General features: G+C 39.7%; 1 protein-coding gene across 1 annotated transcript in view; it reads left to right on the top strand.

The window, feature by feature from the left end:
• The first annotated feature begins 9,561 nt into the window (after nucleotides 1-9,561).
• Nucleotides 9,562-18,593, top strand: part of MMP20 (matrix metallopeptidase 20) — a 48,012-nt gene continuing 38,980 nt past the window's right edge. Inside the window, exons 1-2 of the mRNA XM_002822398.4 lie at nucleotides 9,562-9,700; nucleotides 17,804-18,051. Of these exons, the coding sequence (XP_002822444.3) occupies nucleotides 9,575-9,700; nucleotides 17,804-18,051 (374 nt within the window). The 5' untranslated portion in view covers nucleotides 9,562-9,574. The remainder of the gene's footprint in view (nucleotides 9,701-17,803; nucleotides 18,052-18,593) is intronic.

Raw genomic sequence — 18,593 nt, 5'->3', positions numbered from 1 at the left:
TTCTCCACCTGTGCACGCAGTCCATTCACATGTCATAAAGCCTCAGGAAAACGCAGAAGGAAATGAAAGCGAAGAAGGAAAATCATATGTAGCATTATTATGAGCAAAGTTTTGACCTGACAGTTTCCCTGAAACGGTTTTGAGAACCCCTAGGGGTTCCTGGACCACATTTTTCGAACCATTGCTTTAGATAATCGTACTGTGTCAAAGCTAGTTTCCTGATTTTGACAATGAGACTGAGATTACGTAAAATGTTAACATTTGAAGAATCTGGGTGAAGAGTATAGGTGAATTCTTTGTATTATTTTTGTAACTTTTTTTTTTCTTTTGAGACATAGCCTCGCTCTGTTGCCAGGCAGGCGTGCAGTGGCGTGATCTCGGCTCACTGCAACATCCGCCTCTCGGGTTCAAGCAGTTCTCCTGCCACAGCCTCCTGAGTAGTGGGACTACAGGCGTGCCACAATGCCCAGCTAATTTTTGTATTTTTAGTAGAGATGGGGTTTCACTATGTTGGCCAGGATGGTCTTAATCTCTTGACCTCATGATCTGCCCACCTCGGCCTCCCAAAGTGCTGGGATTACAGGCGTGAGCCACCGTGCCCGGCCAATTTTTGCGACTTTTTTGTAAGCCTGAAAACATTTCAAAAGGCAAAATTTAAAAATATAGTAGTAAACATTAAATAAGTAAAGCATTTCAAATTTCAAAAGCTGAGGAAAAATACATAGAGGTAGAGGGAAGCTGGAATCAAGAATAAATTCCTGGTTTCTGGATAGTCGTTGGCAGGGGTAATATTCAAAGGATTTTTCAACCAGCATGGCATTGGGACTAACACAGCAAAAGCCCATGAGCAACCATGACAGTTCTACCAGTACACATCAGCTAAGGCTAGTGGCATTGCTAAACTGGAGAATATAAGAGGAGAAATAAGCGGGGGAGGTGGTGAGGAAACGGGCAGAAAAGGCATGTTGCGAAAGATGGCAAGTTTTATTCTGAATTGACCTCAATTTGAAGGTGAAATGCAAGTGACAGGAATCCCACTAGAATTAGTTAAGATCAAGGGGAAATTTACTGGGAGGCTCACATAACTACAGAAAATGAATGCTTACTGAGCCTCGCTGAGGATGAAACGCTTTCAGTCTCACTTTCTCTTTCTTTCTCTCATCTCTGCTTCATTCTCTTCTACTGCCACCTGGCATTTCCACTGAGCAGGGAACATGACCACAAATGATTCATGAATCTTACTTCTCCATCCCCAGAAAGAGCCCAATCTCTAATCCCAAATTCAGTAATACTGGGAAACCAGTCTAATTAATCCAGTTGGGTCACTGATTGGCCCATTCTTGGACCAATGGAAGGTGGCCAGGAAAATGGGGAACTATGATTGGCCCAGCACAGGTCAGGGGCCTTTCTTACCTGGAGCACTTCCCTCTCTTCCAGAGAGACAGAGCCAATAAGAAATTTCATTCAAATTACATGTTTGAAAGGATAGCTTCCCATTGGACCAGTGTGGCTACTCTAAGCAGACAGTACAGTAGGTGGCCACTTCATAGTCCCTGTGGGGAGAGATTCAAGCGGAGATTGCAGGAAACCCTTGAATATATCTTAAAACAAAATCTGAGCTGACGATAAAAATTAAGGTTTCATCAGCACATGTGTGATCTTTATATTCTCATTAAAAGGCAACTCTCTATTCTCCCCCACCCCAACCCAACCCTTGGCAACCACCATTCTGCTCTGTTTCTACGAGTTTAACTATTTTATTTAATTTTTAGTTTTCATTTTTCTTTTTTCTTTTTTTTTTTTTTTTTTTTTGAGATGGAGTCTCGCTCTGTCGCTCAGGCTGGAGTGCAGTGACGCGATCTCGGCTCACTGCAACCTCTGCCTCCCAGCTTCCAGCAATTCTACTGCCTCAGCCGCCCAAGTAGCTGAAACTATAGGCGCACGCCACCATGCCCTGCTAATTTTTTTGCATTTTATTAGAGACAGGGTTTCATCATGTTGGCCAGGCCAGTCTCAAACTCCTGACCTCAAGTGATCCTCCTGCCTCGGCCTCCCACAGTGCTAGGATTACAGGTGTGAGCCACCATGCCTGGCTGAGTTTAACTATCTTAAGTATTTCATGTATTAATAAGTGGAATCATGCAGTATTTGTTCTGTGACTGCCTTATTTCACTTAGCATAATGTCCTCCAGAGCATATATCTCTGCCTCAGTGAGATTAACTTTTTTTAGCTCCGACTTATGGAGTGATAACAGATCATATTTGTCTTTCTGTGCCGTAACGACCTCCATCCAGTTCCATCCACGTTGTGGCAAATGACAGGATTTCATTCTTTTTTACACTTGAATAGTATTCCATTGTGTATATATGCCACATTTCTTTATCCATTCATCCATTGATGGACACGTTGGTTGATTCCGTATCTTGGCTATTGTGAATAGTCACAATACACGTGGACATGAAGACACCCCTTTAACATATGAATTTCCTTTCTTTTGGATATTTACCCAGCAGTGGGATTGCTGGGTCATATGGCAGATCTACTTTTAGTTTTTTGAGAAACATTCATACAGTTTTCCATAGTGACCATACCAAATTACATTTCCACCAACAGTGTATTAGCGTGTCTCTTTCTCTGCATCCTCACAAGCATCTGTTATTTTTTGTCTTTCTGATAACAGCCATTTTTACTGGGGTAAGATGATATCTCACTGTGGTTTTGGTTTGCACTTCCCTGCTGACCAAATGCATATTTTCTAAAGCCATCATTCTTTCTACATGTATTTATGTTACCTTTTTACCATAAGGAAGCGCTTTCTCTTCTCCCCATTATTGCTTGTTTATATCAGTACAGACTCATGAGTTTTTATCTCATTCAATGGACCACAATCCATTACTATCATTACGGATTTTGATGCTCAAAGTGTCTTAGATTAGGCCAGAGGGGGCTCCAACAAGCTGGATAGTGTCCTTTAAACATTCCTTCATCATTCTGCTACCTGGCACCAGAATATGCTCCAGGTTTGTCTTAGTTTATTTGGGTCGCTATAACAAAATACCATAAACTAGGTGGCCTATAAACAACAAAAATTTATTTCTCAAAGTTATGGAGCCTGGAACACCCAAGATCAAGGGAGCTTTTCCTGTTACATAGATGGTGCCTTTCTGCTGTGTCCTTACTTGCTGGAGGGGGCAAGGCAGCTCCCCGGAGCATCTTTAATAAGGACACTTACTCCAATCATGAGGGCTGCAACCTCATAGCCTAATCACACCCCAAAGGCCCCACCTACTAGTGCTATCACCTTGGGAGCGACAATTTCAACGTATGAATTTGGGCGGGAGGGCAACACAAACATTCAGACGATAGCACTGGGGATATTGTAGATCTTTCAAAACAGTTAAATTGATTTTACCTGTAGACAACACTCTAGGAAAAAATGGAGATGTTCAAAAGAAGCTGCCAGGCAAACTATCAGCTTCCAGAATTGCTGATTTGTATGCTGAAATAAGTCTATAATTTAGCAAATTGACTCTAAAATGACTGGGCAAGTGGAATGTGCTCTAATGGGACTTTTGACATCCCGCCCTCTACACAGGCAGCTGTAAACACATTTACTATCCAATCTCAAAAGCTCACATTGGTGATCATTGCAATACATACCAGAGATTTTACAAGAATAAACAAAATGCTCTTTAGATAAACATAACGGTAAGCCTTCTGACTGGACCTCCTATAACCCTCCCCTTGGTGCCCCCGACAGCCTCCATCCTCACTCCCCTCCGATCTATCCCGCATGCTCCTTTCAGAGCAATCTTCCTGTAAATGCAAACCTCATCATGTCATTGCTGGGGAAGAAACTCTCCAGTGGTTTCCCATCACAAACCATTAATGTCTAGATGCCTTAGCCTGGCACACAAGATGCCTGTGACGTTGCCCAGCACACTCCTCTCCAGGCCCTTTAAATAAAACCCCACAAGCCCTCCAAGCCTTTGCTGCACTGGGGCTGCTCCGGATTTGTTCCATGCCATTCTGCCCATCTTCTGCCTTCTCTGTTTTGCCAACCATATTCCAGCTCTGCACCCTGGAGCCTCATGTCAGTCCTGCCCTTTGGATCTGCAGCTTGTGCTGGAAATTGCTCTCTGGCTTTCCCTTTGACCAAGGTTCACCCGGCAAATGACTCCTGGCCTCTGCTTTTCTGTGTCAGTACCTGGAACTGTGGGTGAGAGGCGTCCTCCAACAGACCGGTCTCTGCCTTTCTTTTCTGCCCACCTCCTGTTGGCTGCCCCCAAACTGCCTTGTACATAGAAATATCTTCAGTTTCTTAGAACAAATGCTCTTCTTTAACATCTCCTTACCTCATCGCCTCATCTGCTTGGAATTTCCCCCTTCCCACTGCCTGTCACTCTCCATCCTTCTCACTGCACCCTTCTTGCAGGTGAGTTCTAATTCCATTAGCAATCAGCCCTCAACTAAAGCCCCATCCCCATGGAAAGTCCACCCTGGCCCCTACTTTCCTCCATTTTACTCTCATTCTCAGATGCCCAGGCAGAGATGGGCTTTCCCTCTTCTGCCCTCATTTGGACCTTTAAATACCTTTCTTTTTTTTACTAATTACACTGTAAGGTATTTTGAATGTGTATCTGAGTCTCTCCCTGGAGATTCTAAGACTCTGGTTAAGGACAGGTTTTATTTGCCTTTTGTACCTACAGGACTAAGTCTAGTACCAGCATGTAGAATAAATACAAGAGTTCTAGACTGAGTAAATAGAAAGAAGAATCACAACCGAACAAACGCATGAGTTAAATATGCCACCGAGTTCATCATGTATGTCTTCTGTTTACTCAAGTACAAATATAAAGGGTACGTTGATATAGTCTTTCACATTTTCACTTACTGTTTCGAAATGTAATGAATGGTAGCATTAAAGGAAATTTTATAAGTATTGGTAGGTGTAAGGCCCTACCCCCTCACACTAGTGTTTTCTTTACCCCAGGTTTCCCTTTTTTTTTTTTTTTGCCTATATACTTCTCTTTGGCAGATATAGAATCAAATGTTGTGTAATTTTTATCTGCTTTTTTGGTTAAAATTGTCCTTTTAATATTTTACACATTGCTAAATCAGTTATATTTTTTAGAAGTATTCTACCAATTTGCAATGTAAAGACACATTTTTTATCGCTAAGATTAAGTCGATCTTTATCTGATTTTACTCCAAGTTCAATTTTATTGCAGCAGTAAATTGTGAGCTCCTAGAGTGTTAAAACAGTGTCTCCTATCTCTGTATTCCTGGTGCCTAACAAATCACTGATACTTAATAAATATTTGTTGAAAATATGAAGGTATTTTACTTATTGTATATATAAAAATTATATCAATAAGTATTTATAAATTATATATATTTGTATGTGTATGTATATATATATGAATAAAATTTGGCAGAGCCATCTAATCTAAGTTATTTGCACATACCCCAAGCCTAAGCAGACAGGCAGAACCCCACTGAACCAAATCTTTTCTAAAAGCATGATGCTTTATCCTATACTCAAAGACTGCTGAAGGCAACCTCACAACCTTCTTTAATAGCTCATTTTAATGCTAATAATTGCCAAATCAGAAGGCTGTTTGCTTCTTCCTCTCTAACCAAAGTTACCTACAGTACAAAGTAAGTGTATTTTTTTTTCTTCCCTTCCCTTCCCTTTTCTCTTTCTTTTTCTGTTCTTGGTGAAAACAAACCAGTTGGCTTCTGGATATAAGCTTGCCAGGTCCTCTCTGAGCTTCTCATTCTCACAGATGAGGTAAGATCATTCACTCATTTTCTATATGAGATTCTGGGGGTAGTCTTTGGTTTTAAATACACTTTTTTCTTTCCTCTATTTTTATTCTATCTGATTCTAGAATATGTGTGCTCTAGAAATTCAGAATATGGTTCGTGTTATTCTGTATTCTAATCATAAATTTCTAAACTTAAAAAAATACCATTACAAAATAGAATATGATATGATTTACAAGTTATATAAATAAACTTTTTTAGAGTCGGCCATTCAAAGTGGTATATATTTACTGGAGTCATTTGAAAGAAGGGCCATGGTAAGTCTGGTTATAGAATAAAATGTAGCTGGTGACTGATCACTCAGAATCCTGCCTCAATGGGAAGCGTCCCTTACTCTGAAAAATTTACCAGGTTGTAACTGAACTCTTTGGAAATCTAGAAATTTAATCATTTATGAAAGTTAAATTCACTGAAGATTGAAAAACAGAAACCAGAGTAACAAAGGAGTCATTTGCAATAAGAAACATCATCACCAGCCAGGGAGCTTGCACAGTCTGGTTGGCCCAACTTCTGCTCAGGCCAGACACACAGGAGTGCCAGGGAGCTGCAGGGCAGCTAGAATAAGCCTAGGGATCTCCCTGCCAGCCAACTTGAAATACCATGTTCCCAAGTCACTGCTCCACGAAGGCACCAATGTACACTTCCTGTAATTGTTAAGAACACAGGCTTCAATGTCTAACAGAGCTGGGTGAAAATCCTGGAGCCATCGCCTTAATATCTATGTGAAATTAACAAATCATTTATCCTCCATGAGCCCATTTCTTCACTTGAAAAACAGCGTGTCATAAAGTTGTGTGAAAAATGTACATAAGGTACTTGGCTACATGTCTGGCATATAATGTGGGTTTAATAAAGGTTCTGGTTTCTTAGGGTGATGCTGCACACCTTCGTTTGATCCATTATATGGGTTGACTTAAAATTTATCCCTCTAAGGACAATCTTGTTTTTCTTCTTTCTATCTTTAATCATTAATTAATCATTCATTCATACATTCATTTATTCAACAACTGTTTATTTTGTGCTAGGAACTGTTCTATGCACTAGAGATGCTGCTGCAAACAGAATATATAGAGTCCTTACCTTTATGGGACTTACATTCTACTGGTGAAAGACAATAAGCACACAACAACATACAGTATGTCGACGTATACATTTAATGGTGTAATGATTTATTTTTCCCATAACTTATCTAATCAGTGGTATTTTCCCTTTCATATTTCTCTGATAGGATCTCATTTCATTTTCTTTTAGTCATTGACTTGCTTTTATATGATTTTTTAGATTTCAGTGATTTGGGTTTCAATTTAGAGTTGATACAAGAATGATAGAAAGAAAGCAGACCTTTGCTCCCCTGTGAAGAAAGAAAAATCAGGAAAAGGAAATCACAGTGAGGAATTACCAGGCATTTGCTCTATTATGCTCTCTCTAGAAAGGTCAAAGATGTTGCCTAGTGCTGACTCTGAGGTGAAATTTAGTCACACTAATATATAAATGACTTATAAGAACATAAATTGCTATTCCTCTTCAAAACTTTTGCACTTGATAATTAAAATGTTGCACTTAGGAACATTGGGATTGATTGCATTTATGTGTTAGAAAAGTGGATACTGGAACCTTCTAGAAGTATCTAGATCACACCCTATAGGCAGTTATTAACTTCCATGTGCTTCCAAAAACGGAACTTAGAATACTCTATTTAGAGTCCTAGAGGTGAGAATATTTTCTCTCTATTGGTCCCAAAATTTCCTACCGTCATTCCTTCCACTCCAGTGTTCACTTCCATGTCTGTCTTGGCTTTGGGGCCATCATAACGAATTGGAACAGTGTTTAAAGGAGAAAAAAAGGGAAGAGGATGACCAGTTGAAGGGAAGTTTCAAAGATTCTGTTTGTTCTTCAATTTTGGCAGCTATTGAAGATAGGGCTCTAGAAGACAGGAGACCATATAAACGCAAATTTTGAAAAATTATTGCAATATCCTATTCCTTTCCTGAAATCAAAAAGCGACGATTAGTATATGTTTGTACATTCATTCATTCTTTTTTTTTTTAACAAACTTGATTAAGTAACATTTTTTAGAACACAATCTTCAAAGAGCTTACAATTTAGTTGAATGAATCTAATCTGTGGTTTTCTTTTTTCTTCTTCTGAGACACACGTTTTGTGTATCTCACAGTACATGCCAGAAATTCTGTTTGCATGTGTGTATTAGTCCATTCTCACACTGCTATAAAGGAATACCCGAGACTGGGTAATTTATAAAGGAAAGAGGCTTAGTTGACTCACAGTTCCACATGGCTGGGGAGGCCTCAGGAAACTTAGAATCATGGTGGAAGGCAAAGGGGAAGCAGGCACCTTCTTGACAAGGCAGCAGGAGAGAGAAGAGCAAAGGAGGAACTTTCAAACACCTATAAAACCATCATATCTTGTGAGAACTCACTCATTGTCATGAGAACAGCATGAGGGAACCACCCGCATGATCCAATCACCTCCCTCCCTCGACACATGGGGATTACAATTCGAGATGAGATTTGGTTAGGGACACAGAGACAAACCATATCAATGTGTGACAAACTCTTGTTCAGTGCCTGGGGTTGTACACTAGATAACACACATTGGCTGTAACTCCACCACCTTCTCTTCCATGCAAAGAAAGCATATCAAAATGCAACAGAGTGAGAAAGACTATAGGAATTCACTGTATTCACCATAGGAATAACCTTGAATCTAGTCTAAAATAAAAATTAGGATTTGAATCCACATCTAATGGATGCCAAGTGGTGCTTGCAGATGTCATGCTATATGTATTACTCCATAACATTGAACAGTTTATACATAGTAGTAGTATTGTCAGTCTTTTGTAGATTAAAAAAAACCTGATATTCAGAGATTAAATGACATACCCAACATCACACAGCTAGGAAATATCTTTTTAAATATTTAATCTTGTTTTGTCTGACTCTAAGTGCTTTTCCCACCATATGACACCATTTCACCATATCATCTCTGGATCCAAATCCATCTTAATCAGACCCAGGAAAAACAATATGACTCCAATTAACCAGAGTGCACAGAGATTGGAGAGTTCTGGGTAATGTTTTGGTTAACAAAGACAGAACTCTTGCCTTAATTCATCCAAAAGCTTTCTAACAGTTATCAGTTCACTTTCCACCCTAAGTCAGCACAGTATGATGTAATCTTGCCTTGATGATTCAGGATCTTATGTGTCTCAGAGCCATCATTATGAACAGCAGTTGCTACTGAGAAATTTTGAAGTGAATGCAGGAGATACAGGCGATTGGGTTGAATGCATGGGGAGTTCGGGATTACTTGGAGGACAAATTCAATTATACTGTAATCATCTAACTTTTCTGTAATCAGAATGGAAAAAGGCCCCCAAATGAAGACTAATCAAATGTTTCAGTTGATTTGGGTTCAAATCAATCAAGTTTACTTCAATTTTTGTAACTAGCTGACAAACTTCATTAAAAGTGACCGTTTTTCTCCTTTTGCCATTTGGCAAATAACAAAAAAAATATGAAGCTTTCCCTGATTCCTGTGTACAGTTGTGTTACCCCATCATCAGGGAGAGAAATGAGCTGTATAATTACTGTTTGAGACATGAATCATCCTTGCTCGGAGGGTCCAGACCTGTTTGACTCTATAAAAGGAGCTCAAGGTCGAAGTGCAAACGTGCACTGTCTGCCATCCCCCAGGCTGATATAATTACCAAGCTACTGTGAGGGGATGAAGGTGCTCCCTGCATCTGGCCTTGCTGTCCTCCTCATCATGGCTTTGAAGTTTTCCACTGCAGCCCCCTCCCTAGTTGCAGCCTCCCCCAGGACCTGGAGGAACAACTACCGCCTCGCACAGGTTTGTGAATTTTTGCCCAATTCCTTCTTGCTCCTCTGCCCTAGAAAACCTAAAAGGGCATAGTAAGAAAATAAGAAAAAAATTCTATTGTTCTTTTAAAATCATTTTATATAAGTCCATTGAAGTCTAACTGATGCTATCTTCTGTCCGTCTAGATTGGTGTCTGGTGCATATTAGGTATACCATGTTACATGACTGAATAAATACATGAGTATATATCTACCTAGCTATCTTGCTCCATAAAGAATTCCAGGTGGCTTGTGAAAACCATGCAATATAAAAGGAGCAAACAAGTACTTCCCAGGAATGATGTAGGAGGAAAAATAGAAGCAGAAAAATAAAAACCGAGGCATAATCCGCACGCTAGAGGCAGGTTGTGAATTTAGTGCTAAGCTTTAGCAGTCACAACAAGGAGATTTCCTGTGTTTCCACTTTTTAAATGGCTCTTATATCCAAGGTAACCCTGATCAAAATTTAAAGTGGACTAAGTTCTTCCTGGGTGCCAACCCACTTCTCATTTGAGGGCCTTTTCTCCCTAAAGCATATTCCCCAACAAAGTAAAAGTTTATGTACAAAGTACATAACAAAGTTTACGTAGTAAGTACAAAGTACAACGTTTATGTACTTAAACTTTGTGTATTTTCCTCTTTTAAGATCTCTCCTCTATGACTGCTGGAAAGGGTCTGATAGAAATGATCCATATTTGAATTTTTTGCAAAGACTACTTGACTCAAAATGATTTCTACATGTATATATATGCTTCCAAGCGTTTTTTGTTTTTAAAAGAAGGGTGGCATCCTTAACCTAAAGAAATGGATGTCTACAGATGGAATTTCCAACATTAGTGAAAGATATGTAGAAGAAATGTTTTTGCACACAGGCCTCTCTTTCAAGAGTCTGCCAATATTACAGCACATCTGTGATCACCAGCTCCACCTCAGGGCTGCTTTCCTGACTGCCAGGCTGCACCTGTGTACCGCTTGGCTGTCTGCATTGTAGAGCTGATTTGCACCCATGTGCAATGGCATGTCCCTACCAATTGTTTCTGCCACTCATCCTTATTAACTGGTCAGTTCCCCGGCCATACCAGTCATTAAACACTTAAATATCAGCCCCGCAGATGAACAGCACAGCTGATGCCCAGCACAACCATGTTGAACTGAACTTCTTTTGACTTTAGCCCACTTTTAGATGAACTAAATTCAAAATAACTCAGGATACTGGGATCTTTATTCAATTGTATTTTGTCCATTCCACCTACCTTTAGGTGCCTTCTTCCCAAATGTAATTTTCCCTACCCTGCCTCATGCCACTGTGATTCTGAAACTAAAGGGGTTTTGTGACCTCCAGAAGGAGAGCCATGCTGAGACCAGAATAGATCTGAGGTGTTGGGAGACCCTCCTTCTAATCCACAGTCCAGGGAAACTACAGTTGGCCCTGCCCTTTAGTTTACTGATTGTCTATGATTGCTTTTGTGCCACAATGGCAGAGGTTAGCCTAGAAGCAAAGAATATTAATTATTGGTCCTTTGCAGAAAAAATTAGTCACCCCTGACCAGTCTATTAAGGAATAAGGCTAGACCAGCCAAGCACCAGTTTCATGGAAGACAGTTTTTATGGATGTGGGAAGTAGGGGGCTGGAGGGGTGATGGTTTGGGGATGAAACTGTTCCACCTCAGATCATCAGGCATAAGATTCTCAAAAGGAGCATGCAACCTAGATCCCTCACATGTGCAGTTCACAATAGGGTTCCTGGTCCTATGCGAATCCAAAGATTCTGCTGATCTGACAGGAGGCAGAGCTCAGGCAGTAATGCTGGCCTGCCACTCACCTCCTGCTGTGGGGCCGGGTTCCTAACAGGCCACAGACTGGTTTCTGGGTGCAGCCCAGGAGCAGGGGACCCCTGGGCTAGACACTCTTGGGTGGAGCCATTGTTACTCTTCTAGCTGGTCAGGAGTCAGCTAGGCATGTTTAGAAACAGTAGCATGGCCTGAGAATATTGGGGACCTTTAGTGATTCCTTACTTCTTCCTCTCCAAAATAAATCAAGCCTTCTCTGTCTCCCTTATGACATGCTCTCAGAAAGACCTTAGACCAAGGAGTCAGGGAAACTTGTCCACATCTCCTCACCTGACACACAGCACCTTCTGCCTGCAATGGCCCTGGTCCTCAGCTCTGGGCAGGGACACTCGTCACTCTTTAGGAGTCTGGAATGATCTGGCCGAACCTCTAATAAGGATCACAATGACAAGAAAGAATTATTTAATAACATCCCACCTTATAATTTATAGAAAATTTATATAACAACCTCATCAGCCTCATAAAATCACAAACAAAAGCAGTAAAATAGGCAGCATACGTTCATGTATTGAATGCTTACAGCGTGGCATATGCTGGAGAAATATGAGGGAATCAAACAAATCAAGCCCCTGTTCTTATGCTCCTTCCATGAGGATGAGGGAGCTGGTGGGAAGGTGCTGGGAGAAGGTAAACAAGTCAACCAATGAGTGCACAAGATTGTTTCAGAAAGTGATCAGTGAGACTGGAAAGAAGTTAATCAGGATGACAGAGAGTTACTGACTGGGGCAGTGGTCTGGTGAGGGAGTATTTTTAATGGAGTAGTCCAGGAAGGCCACTCAGAGGAAGTGACCTTTGAGATGAACCTGAACTGCATGAAAGAGCCAGTCACGTGAAGACCTGGAGATGGGGCAGTCCAGGAGGAGGAAACAGCAGCTGCTTGGAATGTAATCATCAGGCCCATGTGACTAGAGCTCAGAGGTCAGGGAAGAGGGTCCCAGAGGAGTCCCAAGGACAGGCGAGGCCAGCAGGTCCTCTGGTGCCTGGTGGCCTGAGTCACACTAAGCAGAGAGAGTGCTTAGGGATGCTCTCTTCCTGCTAAGTGATCTGTTATGTCACTCGCTAAGAAAGAACAAATGGCTCCTGGAAACACCAGAGAGGCCATGTTTCCAAACACCATACACCTCTCGCTCCCCTAAAAAATCTACACTTGAAAAGATAAACAGCTTCTTGATTTATTTAATGTCCACTTCTGTCCTTTAAATTCTGATTTGCTAATTTGCCTAAATGCTTTGAAAATGGTAAGATGACAAAATGCTTACCTATTCTCATAATCCAGGATTTTATTCTGGGTTTGTTTGTTTGTTAAACAAAATCAGTATCAATATGACATTTAAAACATACTTTTTAAATTATGTTTAAAAATAACAAAAATTTTAACTACCACATTATTATGAACTCATAACTAAAGAAAATGCAAATGCACACTGTTAATTCAGGTGTTTTTACTACCATTTTATTTTCTATGATAAAGACTTTTTAAAACTGTTATTGTCTTCAAAATGTGGTTTTTACTTTTCTAACTATTATGTCATAAGAAAATTTTGATTTTATACTATTTTCATAACATCACTTTAAACAGTCAGAAATATTCCAGAATATGAGTTATAATTTATTTGACCATTTCCTTTATTTAACAAATAGATTACTTCCGTATGAATAAGGCTTCTATGAGCATCTTTGTACATCAAGCTAATTTAAACAATTATTTTTTCAGGATAGGTTTCCAGACATGGACTTAATGAGTAAAACGGCATTTGAAAGTATTTTGTCACATTTAAAAGCATTCATAATGAGGACCTCATTGGATCCTCACGCTCATGTAGCCAGTAGGGCAGAAACCACTCTATAGATGAGAAAACTGAAACCACAAGAAATTAAAAGAATTGCCCAAGCGTGTTAGTGACACAGCCTGGACTAGAACCTAGGATTTTTCAGACAGCTTTAAAAGTTCTCACAAATCTATTTGTGTGACTGTAAGGAACATGGCTGTGCTGCAGCCAAGCGGGCATAGGCCGAGGTAAACATCCTGCGTGACTCAGCGAGTTTAGGGTGCAGGTGTACATCTCCACTTGTTATCACAGCTGTGTAGCCATAACATGGGAAGGCCATCACTTAGCTCTAAGCCACTATTGTCTGTAAAAGGTATAATTGCCCTGCTGACATTGTACAGGAGTCCTCTCACCCAGAGAAATAGAGAGAGAGCCAAAGGTATCCATCTTGCAGGCGGGTAGGGGTGAGCCAGGAACTGGCTTACGCCCAGAGAGAGAAAGAGTTAAGCTGCTGACCCTGAAGGGTGGGCCAGCCACACAGATGTGTGTGGGAGCAGCCGGCTCAAGCAGCCGAAACAGGGCGGACAGTGTGAGAAAGCTGCTGATGAGAGAGCTGCTGAATAAAACCATATTCATCTGCCTATGCCCCCACCCCCTCCCTGAGGATTCTTTCAGCTATCTGCCACCCACCCATTCCCCTCAGAGCTCAGCATGGACTGGAACCTGACACTGAGCATGACATTTAGCGTAGTCGTGGCCCCAAACCTGACCCTGGAACCTGACAGTGACTTTGCCAAAAAAGAAAAATGTTGAGGAAATGTACCTTAAGTTTCACCCTGTCCTGGAGCGTACTTAAACTGAGTTTTAAACTCTTAACTCTCAGGAAGGACACTAGGAAAATGCACTGAATGAGGGCTTGAGAGGAAGACCTAAGCTGCTAGCCTGCAGGAATTTAACCCCTGGACTCCTGTACTTGTATCTGTCAGATACCGGAAGAGAAGTGGAGAGAGGACCACCTGATAATTGACCCAAAAATTCTACAATTTTAACAATGAGGAAGTGGGGAAGATTGTAGGGAAATGGGACGACTCTGGTGAATTCTGAATTCTTTGTCCCAGTGCCAACATTAAGTGCTGAGCCAACAGTATGCAAGTGTTAGAGTATCACATGAAAGCAATTCTAAGTACACACCTAAGTGCCTGATAGAATACTGTGACTGTGAAAAGTATGCCAAAACCTTGTCAGTAACTTTAGCAAGAAAGTGCCCAGAGTTCTGAGCTCTCAGTACTTCAGGATATCTGATAATTCTTCAAGGAAACATACTTTCACATTTTGCCTAAAGAAAAAGAGCTCAAACATTAACTGAGCATCTACTCTGAGCCTAGAACTGAGTCAAACACAGGGTTTGTATCTGTGAAGGCAAAACGGTGCCTGACTGGAAGGAGGTTGCAAACAAGCAGGGGAGAGTGATAAGAAATTGGTGGGAAGTGATGGTTTGTGCTGCAATGAGACAAGTGTTTTACTAGTACAAGAATCACATCTTATGGAAGCACCAACTAGGGAGAGATTTTGTTTATATCACTGCAGTGATGAATTTTTGTTTTTAAGAGGAATAGTTTCTAATTTTATTTTCACTTCATTAAAAGATGCTATTTCAATCCTGCCTATATGACCAGCCAGAAACCTTTTGTGCTCTAAGACTAACATCTTGTGCATATTTTAAAGAAACAAACAGCTGGTTATAAAAATAATGCAGGTTCATAGTAAAAAAAAAAGTAAAAACCCTATCTTTAAAAATATATCATCTTAAATCCATTATTAAGGTTTAACCACTGTTAGTCCCTTAGACTATATCTTTCGTAATACTTTTCTATGATTCAGGGCCAGGATTAGTGTGAGACAACCAAAGCAGGAATGCATCCTGTATTTAAAATTTTGAAATTTTGTTTATCATGGATTTTTTGGCATTTATTTTGTTTTTTTTAATTCTGCATTAAATTATGATTTATCTTGATTACAGAGTTTTTGGTAACCCACCACTGGCCTCATCTCAGCCCTGGTGATATGACTGGCATGGTATGACTAGATATCACTTATGTTTATAAACATGGCTCATGTTGTAATAGCAGTGGTAAACATGGCAAACATGTTTTCCACTTAATTTATCCTGAGCATCTTCCCTTATATAACCTATTTTGTGAAACAAAAACTAGAATGTAGAGTGTAACACATAACCTAACAGGAGAACAAAATATTTGAAATCAATGATCTCAGAGACACAGAGGACCTGGTCTTATACATGGAACTTAACCCTGAGGAGTATAATTCAGACATTACCACAAGCATTGCATTATCACAGCATCAACTTGCACAGACAGAAACAATTCATCCCATCAACCTCATCTTGCGAAACAAAAGATCAGAAACATAAATACTTAAGGTGGTCTAACTAGAGACGGGATGGAACCAAATGGTCGCAGCTTTGTTTCAGAACACCTAGGCTAGGTTTCAGAGCCTGGGCACCCCATGTTCCCTCTCCGTTTTCCTCCTCTTGGCTTCTCATCTCACCTAAGGTTTTTACAAGGGACAACAATGGGGAAGTGATCTTCTCTCACAAGAAGGGCAGGGAGTGAAGGATCGGCTGATCCTGCCGTGAAAAAATAGTGTACCCTCTCCAAACATATGAGTGATACTTACTCCTTTTTATTTTTTCCCCAGCAGTAATGGTTCATGATCATTGTAAAAGATTTTGGAATATACGAAGGAATAAAGAATAAATTAAGTCATCCGTAATTTCATTACCCAGACATAATCAACGTTAATATTCAGGCAGACTTCCTTTTATTTTTGCGTGTGTGTGTGTGTGTGTATATGTGTATGGTTTATTCAGAAAATTATTATTATAACCTTATAAAGATTTCTCCTCTTCTTTTCTCAGTATATTGCCATTACATAAAGAGCATTCTTTCATACCATTAAATATTTATTTTTCAAAACTGATCTTAGTAGAGGCCTAGTATTGTCTCATATAAATACAGGATAATATATATAATAAATCCCCTGACATCAGACATTAAGGTTACTTCCAATTACTTATTATCTTTATATATATGTTAAAAATATGTGTGTATAATATGTAAGTAAACAATTTGCGTAGTTTATATGTGGTAATATATGGTTAATATATGGGTGAATAATATGTAATTTATATCTAATAAATAAACATGTCTATGCTATATAAATATAAAATTGTATATAATTAAATACAATCAGTGCTCTGTATCCATGGGATCTGTACACATGGAATCAACCAATTGTGGATTGAAAATATTCAGGAAAAAATCGAAGGTTGCATCTGTTTCATGGAAGACATGTTCAAAACAGACATTTTTTTGTAGCTTTTCCCTAAACAATACAGTATAACAACTATTTACATAGCATTTATATTATAGTACGTATTGTAAGTAATTTAGAGATGATTTAAAGCATACAGGAGGCTGTACTTAAGTTGTATGCAAATATTATGCCATTTTATATCAGAGACTTGAGCATCTGTGGATTTAGGTATCTGAGAGAGGTCCTGGGACCAATTCCCTCATGGACATGAAAGGATGACTGAACCCTTAGCTGCTCTTTGGTTATTTTCCTAAAATCAACTGAGTAGGTGAAATTCCTGAGCCAAAGGCAGGCCTCAGCCCTGTATTTGCATGCCCCTGCGTCACTCATTTTACCGTAATCCCAGCCCTGAGTCATAGAAAAGTGTTTTGAACAATATATACTGAGGGGCTTTATGTCTTTTTGTGCATATGAAAGCCTTATAATTTATGGCTTACTTTATTTGCTTCAAGAGACAAAGAGCCTTGCTTAGGAAAGTTGTCTCATGGAAACAAACTCCAGTCCACATGCTAAACACATCTGAACTCATTAAAATCCTCAGCTGAAAAACAGGTGGACCCTCTGCCTTTGTAAAGTATGAAAGGCTGGAATACAATGCCTCCAAGAGTTAAAAGCATACTGATCTCGCCTTATGTACAATGGAAAGATGATACAAATAACTGTTTACCAAAGAAACCAGATAGCCTTTGTTTTGCAAATTGGGTAAAGAACTTCAGTGACAAATAAGTGATCCATGGAAATAATGTTCACATCAGCTTCCTTCCCTGAATTTTTTTCTTTTAAAAAAATTAAAGCAAAAATACGTATTTGTTATATTCATTGTAGAAAAACTATAAAATGCAGGTGGACAAAAGGAAATAATTAAATAATCTATAATCCCCACTACCCAAAACCAATCATCGTTAATAATTTGGAGTATAGCTAAGCTTTATGTATACAAATACGTCTACTTTTTTCATAAATGGGAAAATACTCTACACACTGCTTTTAATACATCAGGAATGCTGTCCCCTGCCTTACCTGAGCATGAGTATTTCCCAGACTACGCTGTAGACGCGTCAGCCTGCCTCTCCATTTCAGGCGTATCTTGACAAATATTACACAAATAAAGAAGGACACCAGATTGGTGAGATGGTTGCAAGAGGAGGCAATTCCATGATAAGGAAGATTAAGGAGCTACAAGCGTTCTTTGGCCTCCAAGTCACCGGGAAGTTAGACAAGACCACAATGAACGTGATCAAGAAGCCTCGCTGTGGAGTTCCTGATGTGGCCAATTATCGCCTCTTCCCTGGCGAACCCAAATGGAAAAAAAATACTTTGACGTACAGGTAATGAGATCAAGTCTTTCCAAATTCAGAGAAAAACACCCCCTCTCTCTTTTTCCCTTTTCTTGAAAAAATATCTTCCTTCTCATCCGTATAAAAATCCTGACACCTCACAACCATAAGAAAGAATAAGAACTTTTTACGTCCATCTGTCAGGCAATGACAATGGGCAATTCACCAGAAAATACGGTCTTAGGATTATCATAATGACTGGCTATTTTAGGCATTCCAAACAATTTTACCAGCTAGAAACAACACAGTTATCTTTAATCTAGTCTAGGATTAATGACCTGGCAGTACAAACCAGTTTTCTTAAAACAACCTGCTTAATGAGAAAGAAAAAAATAACCTACTAATAAAGTAATTTATTTCATTGATTCCAAAAATCTTTTATTGATGATTCAAGAAATGCATTCCATTTGAGGGATATAAAGGTGAACAGGTCAACTTTCTTGACCTTAGGGAACTCACAGTCCTTTAAGGAGAGACAGACATGCAAACAGACAGCTGTAGCTCTGTGTGAAAAGTGCAAAAGCATAGCTCTA

The sequence above is a fragment of the Pongo abelii genome, chromosome 9 (genome assembly GCF_028885655.2).
Source record: "Pongo abelii isolate AG06213 chromosome 9, NHGRI_mPonAbe1-v2.0_pri, whole genome shotgun sequence".
In the NCBI taxonomy this organism is placed as follows: Eukaryota; Metazoa; Chordata; class Mammalia; order Primates; family Hominidae; genus Pongo; species Pongo abelii.
The sequence above is the reverse complement of the archived record's forward strand: the minus strand, read 5'-3'. Positions and strand labels throughout refer to the sequence as shown.